We start from the raw sequence: 14,582 nt of genomic DNA on the forward strand, positions 1-14,582 counted from the left end.
AGCCCAAATGGTGTTAGGAGGCCCTGCCTCTGGCACACAGGGACTCTGTGACCTTGGACGAGGTATCCAAGCCCTCAGTTTCCTCCTCTGTAAAATGGGGTTAAGACTAGACCACTCCCTGTCTCACAGGGCAGAGCATGAGGAAAAGGCTTTGTCAACACCAGGCTGCTCGAGGGCTTCTACTAAATGCTCGGCTCTGGGGACACACAAGGGGCACAGCACCGCCTCCTAGAGACTTCTGTGGATAGAGCACAGGACCTGGAGCCTCACGGGGAGCCCTGGGGCCAACTGCTTGTCTGCTGGCTGCCTCGACTCCATCATGGAAACACCAATAGTTCCTGCCTCCCCCGAGTTGTGGTGAGGACTTGAGACCCCGTTTGTCAAGTGGCACATGCTAGTCATTATTATCATGACTAATTACAGAGTAAGCAGAGGCAAGCTCACTGGGAAGGGGAGAGAGCAGTGGGCATGCGGGCCAGGCTTCCCAGGGCAGGGGGCCTTGAAGGAGGGAGCTCCCATGGCTCCCTATCTACCTCTGTGATGAAGCACAAAGCCCTCTGCTTGCTTTTTTGTTTGTTTTTTGGGGTTTTTGCAGGGCAATGAGGGTTATGTGACTTGCCCAGGGTCACACAGCTAGTAAGTGTCAAGGGTCTGACACCAAATTTGACCTCAGGTCCTCCTGAATCCAGGACCAGTGCTTTATCCACTGAGCCACCTAGATGCCCTCCCTCTGCTTGCTTCTTGCCGCTCTGGCTCTGGCTGACCTTGACCTTGCTGGGCCTATCGATGGTCTCCCCTCCATGCTCTCCAGCCCAGTCAAACTGGGGCAGCCTCGTACCTCTGCCCAGACACCTACTCTTAGAAGTCCCAGCTGGGTGAGTCCTGGGCTCCGGGCCCCGGTAGGATCCGCCACCATCCGCACCCTACGGGGCACCGGGGCTCTCGGGCCCCATCTCAGCAAAGACCCGGGGGCCTCCGGACCTGTGGGATGGGCGGGGATGTGGGCCCGAGGGGAGGCTGAAGGAGCTAGGGCTGATTCTGGGTTCAGCAGTGCCTCGGCCTCCCCAGCACTAAGGGTCCCTTTCCTGCTGTGTTCTCTCCCCAGAAATGGGCAAGTTCATGAAACCCGGGAAGGTGGTACTGGTCCTGGCCGGGCAGTACTCCGGGCACAAAGCTGTCATCGTCAAGAACATTGATGATGGGACATCTGACAGGCCCTACAGCCATGCCTTGGTGGCAGGCATCGACCGCTACCCTCGAAAGGTGACCGAAGCAATGGGCAAAAAGAAGATTGCCAAGAGATCGAAAATCAGGTCCTTGGTGAAAGTTTATAACTACAACCACCTCATGCCCACCAGATACTCCGTACATATTCCATTGGACAAAACAGTTGTCAACAAGGATGTGTTCTGTGACCCTGCGCTAAAACAGAAGGCGAGAAGGGAGGCCAAGGTCCAGTTTGAGGAGAGGTAGAAGACAGGCAAAAACAAGTGGTTCTTCCAGAAGCTACAGTTTTAGAACTACTGTTGGTCAGTAAATAAAATGTTTATTAAAAGTGAAAAAAAAAAAGTCCCAGCTTTCTCTAAAGCGCAGCTCATGCCACCTCCTCCAGCAAGCCCACCTTGACTTCTCTACTTCCCAGAACCCTTTCCTGAGATGCCTTTGTCCCTACTTTCAATTTCTTTGCTCTCTCATTTTTGCGGGTCTTGTCATTTCGGCCAAAGTCCATTTTTCCTCTGTATTCCCAGCAGTGAGCACGGTACGAGGCACTCAGCAGCCCCCCACCCCCTCAGTGGGTGTCACCCAAGGCCCTGGGCCTCCACTTCAGGCTCTTTTCCTGCACGTTTCTGTCCAGTCCCCTCCTCCGTGAGGCCCCCCTCGCTGAATCTCCCTATGCCTCTGGGGCTCTGTCCCTACCAGGATCAGGGCTGGGCTGCTTAGACTGGTTGAGGGCACTGGGCTGCCAAGCAGCACGGAGTGAAAACAAACACACACACACATACACACACACACACACACACACACACACACGAACCCAGCACATGAAGGGAAAGGCGCATGTCTGGGCATCTTGCCTCGGAAATGCTCCTGGATGCATAGTGGAGGCAGCTGGACTAGAGATCTGGGGAGATGGGGCATACCTAGGGCAGGAGCACTGGTGCTTTGACCCAAGGTACCATTTTTGGAGGATGCCAGTACATTTGCAAGGCAAGAATCACTGGGTAGGATGGGAAAGCATCTGGGATTGGGCTGGGATGAGGCCCTTTCCCTGCCTGGTCTGCTCTTCCCTCCCCTGTAGGGCAACCAGTACAGCCCATGAGGCCAGTGTGCCCCTCGCCCTGGATGTAGAATAATTCCTAGTTATTGTTTAGTGGTCCAGTCTCCCCCCACCCCCTAAATCCTCCGAAGACTCCCTCTCCCTACCAAGAGCCTGTCACCCTTGTGGGAGGATACCCCATCCCACTGCTGGACTGCCCACAATGATGCTAATGCCCATCCCACACTGGAATCCCACAACCTTCTCAATGGGCTCAGATATCTTCACAAACTAGCACACCCTCCCCACTCAGGGCTCTCCGCTTATCACCATCCCATTCAACATGTCCTTATTAAAGCAATGGCAAGAGGCACTGAAACAGGAAGCTAGTCAGACCCAAGCCCTGCCCTCCAAATTAACTTCTACTAGGAAGAGTAACTGGTTGCCATCCTTGTGAGCTAGGGAGGCAGAGAGGAGACTTAGGCCCTTAATAAGCATCTAAGTCAGGATTTCAACATTTATTTAATTTAATAAACATTTTTATTTATAGTTTGGGGTTCCAATTGTTATCCCTCCTTCCCTCCCTCCCTCCCTGAGGCAGTAAACAATCAGATATGGGTTATACACGTATGATTATGTAAAACATTATGATATCAGTCATTTTGTACAAGAAAACTTGAATAAAAGGGAAGAAAAGGAAGTGAAAAATCGCCTGCTTCAGTCTGTGTCATCCAGAGTCCTTTGGGATTGTCTCGGATCGTTGTATTGTTGAGAATAGTTGTCATTCCCAGCTCTTCATCCAACACTATGGGGGTCACCGTGCACAATGTTCTGGTTCTGCTCACTTCACTACACGTCAGTCCATACAAGTCTTCCCGGGCCTTTCTGAAATCATCCAGCCTGTCATTTCTCAGAGCCCAACAATATTCCATCACCACCATCGACCAGTTTGTTTAGCCATTGCCCAATGGATGGGCATCCCTTGATTTCCAATTCTTAGCCACCACAAAAAGAGCCGCTATCAATATTTTTGCACAAATAGGTCTTTTTCTCTTTTGGGGATGTCTGGGATATAAACCTAGCAGTGGCGTTGCTGGATCAAAGGGTATGCAGTTCTAGAGCTAAGAAGATATCTATAAAAAAGCAAATGGCAGAATACCTGGGTACACTGTAGGTGCCACATAATGGGAGAGTAGAGGGTGCAGAACCAGCTAAGAAGACAGCAGAGCAAACACAAGAGGCTTCATTTGGACCTTGTAACTGGACTTGAGGCACATGGCAGACCCAACATGATAAACACCGTGGAAGAGCAAGGGGATGCCGCCACACGCCAGGAGTCAGGGGGAGGTGCAGGGTTGGGGAGAAAGGCATCAGGGGCGGAAGGGCCCTCAACAGCATGGCTTCCCCCCTCAACTCACAGAAGTGGGCGTCCTTGCCTGAGGGTGCTGGGGCTAGGATTCACACTTAGGACCGCTGGCTCTCTTGAGGTGCTCTCCAGCTTGGGTCTGACATGCAGACAGGCATTTTCATGAGAATGCGGAGGCATTCTGGGGTGGAAAAAGGGAGGCCTGGCCAAGCGGCGGGCCACCCCCAGATCTAGAGGAGAGCCCATTCCAAACCGAACTGAGTCTCCTGCACCCTCTCTCATCTCCCTCCTGGGCCTGGTATTCTTCCACTTGGGGTTGATCTCGAAAACAAGTCAATGGGCAGACTGCTGCAGCAGTGGTGCCAGAGCACAAGAATGGGCCCAGGCAAACTGGGACACCGACCCATTCCAGCCCTCTGAATTAAGTGCCAATGACATCACCAGGCTCCCACTTGAAGTTTTCTTAATCTGGGCTGGGCAGATTCCCAGCAGGAGCAGGGAGCGGTTCTGAGTGGGGCATTGGAATGAGAAGCAGATCTCCCCCCCCCCCCCCCCCGGGCCCTGGGTCCAGGGTCTCCAAGGCACAAGCCCACACAGAACACCACTGGTCAGGGAGGGAGAAGGCCTCCCACCCCAAGCCTCCAGGGGTCTCCCTCCTGAGGCCTTCCCAGTGCTGCCTACCCCATGGGGAGGAGGATGGGGATGGGCGCCCAGTCGTGGTGAGAGGTGGGATGGTAGCTCTCTCCATCCCCCAAAATGCAGACCCAGACCTCAAGAACCAGTGCGGAGACTGTCATGTTCATGGTTCACAACTTTAATAGAATATTCTAACTAGTCTGTACAAATTGAAAACACGGTCTAGTATTAAGTTACAAATGTGTACTGTTTAAGGTAAGGCCGGGGCACTCTCGACACGCCTGGTCACAGTGTTGATAAAGCTGCTAGTCAATGGTGTCTGGAGATTGGCATCGGGCACTGAGTAACTAGAAAGGTGCCAACAGAAAGACAGAATGAACCCATCCATCCCAGAGCATCGGGGAGAAAAGCAGGAGCCAAGAACCAGGAGGAGGCCCCCGGGGCCGGCGTGCACACCCAAACTCCAGCCAGCTCACCCCCCTCTCTTCTGCAGCATAGCAGCCTCAGTCTCCACTCCAGGAAGGATACACAAGCCCCTCCCTGGCACCAAGTGGCCAGATCTTGCGTCACAAAACATGGTTTCAGAAATGAGCGCGATCCCAAGTAGGTACAAATGTGAGGAAATAAATAGGAAGATGACCTGCCCAAGCCCCAACAAACACGACTTTATTCTACTTGGCAGCTCTGAGATGATAGGAAGCAGGCGAGGGCAGGGCGGCGGGGTGTGGAGTGTGTGTGGAGTGTGTGTGGAGTGTGTGTGTGTGTGTATAAGCGTGAGTGTGCACGTGCGTATGTGTGCATGTGCATGTGTGTCCTACATCCTCTTTGTCTTAACCAAGTTACAATTGAGCTCTGGCACCTGTGTGTGTACGCCTGCCTGGCTCACAAGCGGGCAATAGTGGGCAGAGAGGGCACTTTACTGAAACCTCCTATTTGCGAAATGCATCAAAGTTACCACTGTACAAATTAGGCAAAAAGAAAAAAAGTGTAAGTGAAAACCACGCACTTGAAAACAAGTTAACCGTAAGCGTTGTTAGCAAGACTGCGCTGCAGCAAGTGAACACCCTGAGCCACAGGCCAGGGATCCCAAGGCGTTCCTTCATCCGAGGTGGCCCAGCCTCTCCCAAGGGGGGGGGTGGGGGTGGGGGGCGTGCATCCGCACGTGTCACTGCTGCTTGCACTCCGAAGGCTGGCTGCATTCTCTCTGCCAAGAGAAAGAGAGACCCTGAGCCTGCAGCCTCGCAGCTGGCCCACCAGCTCCCAACAAGCCTTGCTCCCCAGTAAACCTGGACTGAATGCATCAAACTACAGGAAGTCCCTCCAGAGTGACCCCCAAGAGAAGCACCAACAGCGTACGTGCAGGCGTGTGCGCGTTTGAAAGACGTGCTTTTAAAAAGGACTTCCTGGGGTAGATGCCAACAATTCCCAGTGCCTAGCATTCTTCCTCACTTTCACGGAGAAAGCTTAGACTGGCAAAAGAGCCCAGGGGCTGATGGGAGAGCTTCTAAATGTGCCATGATACAGTGATAAAAAGTTAGAAAGCTGAGCTGTAAATCGATGCTTTAGGAGGAAGGCACCCCCCCACACCCCCCACGCTGAAAAGCAAACACATTCCCAAGACACTGACTGTTGAATGGTCCAAGGACTTTCATCCAAGGACCCGATTCCTTGAGGGCAGAGAGCTTCCCGGAGACCTCAGACAGAGAGAAGGCCTGGGACAGCACACGCGCTAGGCCTGACTCGCGCCTACGGTCGGAGGCCGAGCTTCCCAGGGCCTTTGGCACCACTGGAGTAGGACAAGGAACAACTTGGGTCCCCTCCCCAGGAGCCAAGCTAGAGCTTTGAGAATCCCAGGTGGCTCCCAAGGCTGCTACTCACCATGGAAAAAGCCCACCAAGCTTCCCCTGGGCAGCAAGACTTCTGGCCTATCTGGGCCCCAACAGCAGGACGGGGCCATAGCCCCCATCGGTCACCCCTGACCCTGCTACCTGGGGCAGCTGGGAAGGAGTCTCATCAAGGACTCCAACACAGCTCACAGAGGACGACAGCTGTACGTGACCTGTTTGTTTCGATGACCTTTGAAACCTCTCTCAAAGGGCTGTAAAGCTAACCCTAACCTCCTCTGGAGCTGGTCTGAGCCCTGGGGTGACCGTGGGGCACAGACTGTCATCACACATACAGCGGGGCCCATCCATCACCTAGAAGCCAGCTCCACTCTGAGCTGCTTTTGTAAATGCTCAAGAGCTACACAAACATGAACGATGAACGAGGCTCATGAGCTACTTCTTTGTGCAGAGCATCAGATCTCTTCCTGACACCAGGCACTGGAATGGACTCGACCTTCCACAGAATCCTCGGACAAGGGAGAGCCTGAGGCAGCTACAGGGAAAGGCTAATTAATGCAAGGCCAGTGGGTCAGGGAGAGAATTAAGAGCCCTGGCTAAAGACAATTCCACAGCACTAGGAAATGATCCAAGCCTCTTGTCTAATCTACCTTGGCCCGTGTGCAAACAGGGCCACTGCCTCTAGGCGCTAGATGTCTCTAGTGACAAAAAAAACCTTGGCCAGATACTTCATTCTGGGGCAGCTAGGTGGCATAGTGGGTATAGCACTGGCCCTAGAGTCAGGAGGCCTAGAGTTCAAATCTGGTCTCAGATACTGGACACATACTAGTTGTGTGACCCGGGACAAAAGTCACTTAACCCCAATTGCCTGGAAAAACAAAACCTTACTTCTACCCCAAAAGTGATTCTCACTGCTTCTCTTGTCAATCTGATATTGGAAACTTATTTTTCAGTTACTCATGGGTAGACAGGGAGTCTCCTAAGAGAAGTCTCTTCCAATTCTGACTTGATGCAATAACTAAGCAACTGGAAGCTTTGTGAAAGGCTTCGGGGCAGCTAGGTGGCGCAGTGGATAGAGCACCGGCCCTGGAGTCAGGAGTACCTGGGTTCAAATCCAGCCTCAGACACTTAACACTTACTAGCTGTGTGACCCTGGGCAAGTCACTTAACCCCAATTGCCTCACTAAAAAAAAAAAAAAAAAAAAAGGCTTCTGCTTTCTTTGAGGGCCAGCTAGATCAACATGTCTCCAAATGGCTCAATAGATCCCTTGAGAAGAGGGAAAGCTTGCAGGGAGAATAGGCCAACAGCTACGGTGGCTCATCACAGATGCTGACACTACCAGACCAACATTAAATAAAGAGTGGCATTCTGAGGCAACATTAGTAGATGCTTCCAACTTGGACAGTAAACTGCTAGTATGGGGGGGGGGGGGGGGGTGTCAGATGTAATGATCTTAATCCCATTCACAGCCTAACTTAAACAACTGAACACTTCTGCCTTTAGCACAATGCACCAGGCTCAGAACATACCTGAAGGCTCTGTCAAAGGCCAGTGCCACCCTACTGACTGACCCCTCCACATCACAGACTCTGCCCAATAAGGTTCCAACAGTTTTCTGGAACTACAGGGAAACTGCAGAGAAAAGAGACCATCTGCTGCTGTGAAGGGCCAGTTGTGTAAAGCCTGGCCCCGCCTGATCTCCACAGGAGGGAGGTGAGTGTTTTTAAAAGCCAATCACTACAAGCAGGTACAAAGACTGACATGTCACGGCGCCCGTTAAAAAACTGACACAGGCCCACCTGAGAAAGGGCATGAGAACCTGCCTATCTTCCATGACAGTAATTACATGGCCTTAAGTATGTGCAGCTTGAAAGAAAAACCAACTGCTTCTCTCATCTCTAAGGTGAAGAGGTAAGAAGCTGCTGGGGAACCAGGCATAAAAAGCCCCAAACCAGCTTCCACGGGCCCTGACGTGACCATCAGCCCATTTCTGGTGTCCACAAGGAAAGTCTGCAAAGCAGGAACTGTGGCAGGTAGGGGATCCTAGGCCAGAAAATGAGGGTCACTTTGTGGCGTGAAGCTATCCCAGTAAGAAGCATCTCAAGCAAACATGGTGTGGACCCGTCTTCCCAACCAAGCCAGGTTAATCACCAAGGCGACCTTCTCACCCGCAGCCTCTATTCATGCTCTACAAAATGGGTTTCATGGGGTTTAAAATGGTTAATTTGCTGCAAAAGAATTTGCTTTAGAGAGTTTTTTTTAAATACTTTGTTTTCTAGAGAAGTTTATGAAAAATCCAAAGCAAAATCTGTCTTCATAGTAAGTCAAATCATTTTTCTGTTGGAAAAGACAAGAGTTTAACCAAGTCCTAGATGAGCCCCATTTAATTATCCGCTCTTCAAATATGACAAAACAGGGTTTAATTCTAGAGCTGCTGCTTTCGACAGTCTGTTGATATAACTTGGATCTTATTAAATAAGAAGGTTGGCTTGGTGTAAGACCAACATTGGCAAGTGCTCATTCAGGTAGGGGGCCTTTGCTTTCCCAGGGGAGCCCTTTTGTGATGACCCGGCCTTCTCGAGAATCCAGAACAGGGGTAGTAGTTTCCTAAAGTGCTCCCAGGAACTCTGACTACCAGCTCTCCTTCCCTCTGTGCCCACACCCACCCTCACCCTGGGCCTCAGGCTCTCATGTATCGTGCTGATGCAGGAAGTGCTTCCCCTCCCACTTGCATCCTTATAGTAACTTACTCTAAGCTACGTCCAGCTTGGAGCATCCTGAGCACAGCTGGGTGTTGGCACCCAGAGAGCTCCAGAGGGCTCCACAGCTCCAATGGTTACCTGGCTGCCAGAGGGTCCCTCATGGACAGCCTGGCTGGATCAGTCTAATTCAGTGAACGTTCTCTCGCTCATTCAGGTCCCTTTTCTAATCACAAAATTCTTCACAAACTTCACAGTAGAACACCCGACGGGTGCTCGACTGAAACCTACATACACTGGGTGCCTTCTTGGAAAGAATGTGTCTTTGCCTCCCTTGCTTTATGTTTCTCCGGGCTGACTTCTCTACATGCACGTCCTAGATGTCTTTCTTGACATCTCTTCCTGACACACTCAAGAACAAAATCAAATTCCATTCTCCTGATTCCCAAAGGGTGCCCGGGGGCCCACCGCGGCCTCAGGTCAGGCCAGGCAGTCAGAGGGCAGCTCCCCAGCTTGAGCAGCTTGGTCAGAAGGCTGGGCTGTAGGACCCAGGAGCCCGAGGGCGTCCAGCTTAGTACAGTTCAGTGGCCAAGTGTCAAATGCCACACTGCAGAGGTTCCTCCTACAGACACAATCCTCAGGAACCCAGCTCTAGACCGACTGTGTTCTATTGTCTGTGGTGGCTTCACTCTCTTTTGAATCAATAAGTCAACAACCCCACATTGTATTGGCTACAGAACATCAGCTTTCAAGTTAGGTATGAATGGAATTCCACCTTACCTATGATATGAATGATAAACAGACAAAAATTACACCTAAATGGGGAAAAAAAAATTGAAAGGAACCGTCAGCATGAAAGACAATGAAATGTGTAAAATCATACAGGAGGAAAACAACCACAATTTCTGGAGATACTTGGCCACTTGAGCACGCCAGATCTGCACCCTTAGCACACCAAGTCCTCATCTCTCAGAGAACACCACCTAAAACTGAGTTATGCTGTCCCAGCTTACGGCCTTTTCCTCACCCAGAGCTTTTCTGTCCCTTAGAAAAAGAGGTGCCTGTAAAGGTCCGTCTTTACTGTGCCAAGAGCCCAAAGAACCAACAGCCCCTTTCTTTCCCCAGGAGGGTGCATCCATCCCTGCGCTGGCCAAGGCTGGCTCCCCTGCCCAGACTCGCTCCACGTCAGGCTTCCCTTCCCTTTACCCGACTGACTTCATAAGGCGGGCAGTACTTGGGCCCCTGGTAAGAGGTGGGGAGAGGGGGGCTCTTCCAAAAGATGCCTAAGATTGGAAGCAAAGGGGAGTATAACTATGGCAGGGCAGTACAAGAGAAGAGAGGGAGAGCCCCAAGGAGCTGCCCTGGCAGCAGCCCCACCAGCACCTACCTATACCCAGAGTGTATCTGGGGGCATACAGAGAACCAAGCCAAAGAGTGGGACTGGCTGAAAGAAAAAACGCAGCTCTGACTCTCTTCTGTGTGGGCCGAGGACGCCAATAGGGACAGCCCCGACTGCAAAGCAACCCAAGAGTACTTCCGATAACGGGTTTACTTTGTATCCACGTCACCAAAATGGACGTTTACCTGCTGTTCTGCATTGTCTGGCTAAGTGCTTCACATGCGCTGGGCTTGCTTTCCCAATTAGCCTGTGAGCTTTGAGGGGAAGGAACATCACTCTAGGGCAGTGAGCATTTAGCACATGACAGGGATTCAACAAACAGGGCGTCACTGCCTGCCTGCCTGCCGGCTCGTTTTTTAAGAGGAGCATTTCTGTCGGTCTTCTCCTGGAGAACTATTTATGTGGCAAATTAAAAAACAAAAATAAACCAAAACACCCCAACTTCCAATTTAAGCCCTTTCCTGACAACCCGGGCCTTCACTCATGAGCATGCACTGCGCACGGCTTAGTGCTAAACAATCCAAGTTGGACTGGCTATTGCACTGGTTACTCGATATTTTCTTTTGCCTTCGGGGGTAGGGGGGTGGGGAAGAAGCACGACAGCCAGGGAATGCTAGATTTCACGGCCCATCAGATTTTTCCCATGCAGGCAGCAAGTTGGTTAATTTATTGCCAGAGAATAATCAGCCAAAGAGCTGGGATTGCTTCATCTTTTGCTTAGAAAGTAGGGTGGAGAAGGATGGGCCTTAGTTTGGAAACATACGTGGCAGCATTAGGAATTCAGTCAGATCAAGGAAAATCCAAGTTTTTCCAAGAATAATAATTATTCCAAAATTTCTTGTATTGAGGATTCACTGGTTTTCGTTAAACACTGAGTCCTATTTTAAAATGCTACGATTTCTAAAAACAAATACCCCAGTGTCTAATCTTTCTTTCCCAAAGAGGCACGAGCACCCAGATCACTATTTAAAATGGGGCCCAGGAGGGAGAGCTGCAAGGGGAGACCACTGAGGCGCTTGCCTTTTTAAAGGCAGTCCTTCGCCAGCCTCGTGCTGCAGAGAAGCTGAGGGCTAAGCACCGTAACGCCACCAGGCTGAGTGTGGAAGACCAAAACAGCAGGTCCGAGGGGTGGGGTCTAGAACTCTCTTGGGAAAAAGACCCAATCCAGAACCATCACCCAGAGGGTTCGGCTTTATTCATTCAGACCACTCACCTTAGGATCATTCTCTGTATCTTCATCTTCCTCTCCCTCCTCTTCACCCTCTAATTCCTGTGTGAACAAGACACAAGTCTAGTCAACAAGGGGGTTCCTTGTCGGCCCTGCCACACACTCCCAATAGGACACTAAGCGGGCCATGGCAAACACTCCACCCAGCACACACCCAAGAGTCCACACACAGAGAGGGTAAGCACATCTCCTCCAGGAGCCAGTGTCCAATTTTAAAGACTACCTATTCGAGGTGGAGGGTGTGAGACACATTAGTTGCTGGTGCAAATAAAAGCGTGCTCCAAACAACAAATTCCAAGTGTTCACACCCCTGCCCCCCCCCCCCCCCGACAACCTAGAGCACCTCCCCCAAGGCACCACTGAACACATCTCACCTCTTCTTCCCCTTCCTCGCCTTCTTCAAACTGAAAAATGGAAAAACACCTTTAGATTTCTACAACAGAACAGCAACCTGGTCTCAAAGCCACCGTGGGTCAGTTGGTTCCCACTCTCCCAAAAGTGCCACAGGAAATCGTGCCTTGTACTCACTGGGGTAGCAAGGCGACCGTGCCACCCCTGGGGCTGCTGACCCACTGCTGAGAGAAGAGGACAAAGCTCCCCATGGCTGACTGCAGCACAGCAGAGTCTGGCCTCTCCCCACTGGAAGGGCACTTCTGGCTAGAGACAGGAAGGTTCATGGGCAGGGGAGGCTGGAAAAGATCTTCATGGGTGGGTGATTTCCGTGTCTCTCAGTTCTCTGTAGGTCTGCTCTAAGCAAACCTACGCTTTATTGGACACCCTGGACAAGGCAAAGGCAAAAGCCGATTCTGCAGCTGTCAAGTGGAAATCTTTGCATAGAACGAGTCAGGCCTTTGGCACCCACCAGGCTGAAACACCAGCTTGTCTCAAAGCAATTTCTCCTGCACCCACTACATCACTTCACTGGGGAGGCTGAGGGTCCTCAGGAGGCCACACTCCGCAGACTGGGAGGAGAGATGGGGGCAGGAAGTGGGCCTGGGATTTCGGTCATATTAGGAGCTCTCAGGGCAGCACCTTCTCGGCACCCCACAACACTGAAAGGTTAAGTCACACGTGTAACAAATCCTTAAGGACATACATGTGACAAATCCTTTAGCTGTAGCCCGCACTGGCTGCGTGACAGCAGTATGCATGTACCTATGTGCGCGTGCACACACACACACATCCAGTATCTTGGATAAACCAAGTGGAATCTGAAATCGAGTGACCTATCCTCAAATAACAACATGTAAGGTACCAGGACATCTTGAGGTCAAATCTTTTCGGGCCCTTAGGTGTCCTAATGTTTGGACGTCCCCTCCTCTAGAAAGCCTTCTCTGATGTTCAGCAAGTCTGCACCCACTCTCTTCTGTAAAGAGCCAATGCCCTTATTTATTTATTTTTTTGGGTGAGGCAATTGGGGTTAAGTGATTTGCCCAGGGTCACTCAGCTAGTAAGTGTCAAGTGTCTAAGGCTGTATTTGAACTCAGGTCCTCCTGACTCCAGGACCAGTGCTTTATCCACTGTGCCACCTAGCTGCCCCGAGCCAATGCCCTTATAACAACTCACCTTCCTTTATGTCAGCTCTCTCCACAGATATCCTGTCCCTCACTGCCCCACCCCTCAACTAGAACTAGCAGCTCCTTGAGGGTTGGCACCAGCCTTGGGGAGGATCTGAACTGCCCCTAATACCCACCCCAAAGGCTCTGCTCACAAGAGACAACATCTGTGAAACAAAACGACCCCTTGTGCCAGATGGACACCCGCTCTGCAAAGGACTTTCAAGAGTCAGATGGTGACTACAGGCTTTCCTGAGATGATTTTTAAGAACAGGTTCCTTTTGAGCACCTTAGCCTGGTATGACTGGCACAGACCTAAAGAAGCTGGGCTAGAGTGGCAATTCTCCCTGTCTAAGTTGGGGCAAGTCACAACCTCCAGGCTTCAGTGTCTTGTCTGTAAAAAAGGGGCTGGACAAGATAGTCTCCCAAGGCCCTTCCAGTTCTAAGCCTTTAGATCCCAAGACAATGAAGACAGGACTGGTGATGCAGGAACAAAAAAGCCAGGGTCAGACAGCTGGCCAAGGGAGGCCAAAGCTTCACAAGTGACAACTGGAGGTATGAACTACAGGGGTGAACTGCCCAAACAAGCTCCTCTTAAGAACAAGGGAAAAACGGAAATGCAAAACTTTTGCCAGTTCTGCTTTGGAATACCCAATCTTATTTCCCCAAATTTGAATCTGAATGCACCAGGGTTCCCAGTGGCTCTTGGGCCTGGCCAAGCTACCCAAAGGTTACATATTAATGACCCCAAGAACACCTGCACACAAGAGAGTGCCCACAAACCCCTTCTTGTGTGGGAATTCAAACGGGGAAAAGTCCACTAGAGAATGAGGTCATTTTCACCCATATTTCTATTTTTTCCCAGCATACCAGGAAGTGAAGAGTTTTGCCAGATGTTTGTCCAAAGGAAAGCCAAACTAATAATGCTCTTTTTATCTCATCCTACATTAAATCGCATAAGCGGATAAAATCCCTCTAAGTGGGAAAGAAAACCCGACTAGGATTCAGCTCTGGTTTCTGCTCTGGGTCCTTCCATTGTCCAAGGTCACAAAGACAACTGAGCCATTTAAAAAAAACCCTCTGAGCCTTGGTTGACTCCTCCACCTCCAAAACTCTCTTCGACAGAAGCCAACAGGCCCTTTGTGGTCTGCTCACACCCAAGCAGACACGACAGCGATCACTGACAAGATCTGACATACATACATACATACATTATCATCGTCCTCTATGGCTTCCCCAGTAAAATAAAGGACCGCACGGGGAACGATCCTCTCTCGGAAGAAGTGCCCGATTTCAAAATCTGAAGCTAATGTAAATTCTGAATCTTCATCCTGTGGGGAAAAGCTAAACAATTAAGTACCATAATCTCCTGTTTGGAATGGAGAAAAAAAACAAAACATTATCTATGACCATTGGCTTTAGAACAGATTAGGCAAAAAAGTAAAAATAAATAGGTATTTTTTTTTATTTTAATTTTTTTTAAAAAAGGATAGATTTAGGTAAATTTGGTCTGGTCACGAATTTCCATCGAGGGCCAGCTCCAAAAGCTACCAACGCTGACCACACACATAACAGAAGACCACTGTCTTGGCCTCC

At 50.7% G+C, this 14,582-nt stretch overlaps 2 protein-coding genes across 5 annotated transcripts in view; one reads left to right on the plus strand and one right to left on the minus strand.

Annotated features, from left to right (window-relative positions):
* The first annotated feature begins 1,107 nt into the window (after positions 1-1,107).
* Positions 1,108-1,473, plus strand: LOC122732564 (60S ribosomal protein L27-like). Its single transcript, XM_043972792.1, has one exon. It carries the CDS (start codon positions 1,108-1,110, stop codon positions 1,471-1,473), a length of 366 nt encoding a protein of 121 aa, XP_043828727.1.
* Positions 1,474-4,421: 2,948 nt separating this feature from the next.
* The window catches only part of NAP1L4 (nucleosome assembly protein 1 like 4), a 32,407-nt gene continuing 22,246 nt past the window's right edge, over positions 4,422-14,582 (minus strand). For 3 of the 4 annotated variants that reach the window (XM_043970058.1, XM_043970056.1, XM_043970059.1), the window contains 4 exons: positions 14,198-14,317; positions 11,805-11,834; positions 11,416-11,472; positions 4,422-5,463 (listed from right to left, as the gene is read on the minus strand). In XM_043970058.1, coding sequence (XP_043825993.1) covers positions 5,425-5,463; positions 11,416-11,472; positions 11,805-11,834; positions 14,198-14,317 — 246 coding nt within the window. In that variant the 3' untranslated portion in view covers positions 4,422-5,424. Of the gene's footprint in view, positions 5,464-9,583; positions 9,619-11,415; positions 11,473-11,804; positions 11,835-14,197; positions 14,318-14,582 lie in introns of all 4 variants that reach the window. The other variant, XM_043970057.1, reaches the window with a different exon arrangement.

Source organism: Dromiciops gliroides, chromosome 6 (assembly GCF_019393635.1).
Source record: "Dromiciops gliroides isolate mDroGli1 chromosome 6, mDroGli1.pri, whole genome shotgun sequence".
Taxonomy (NCBI): domain Eukaryota; kingdom Metazoa; phylum Chordata; class Mammalia; order Microbiotheria; family Microbiotheriidae; genus Dromiciops; species Dromiciops gliroides.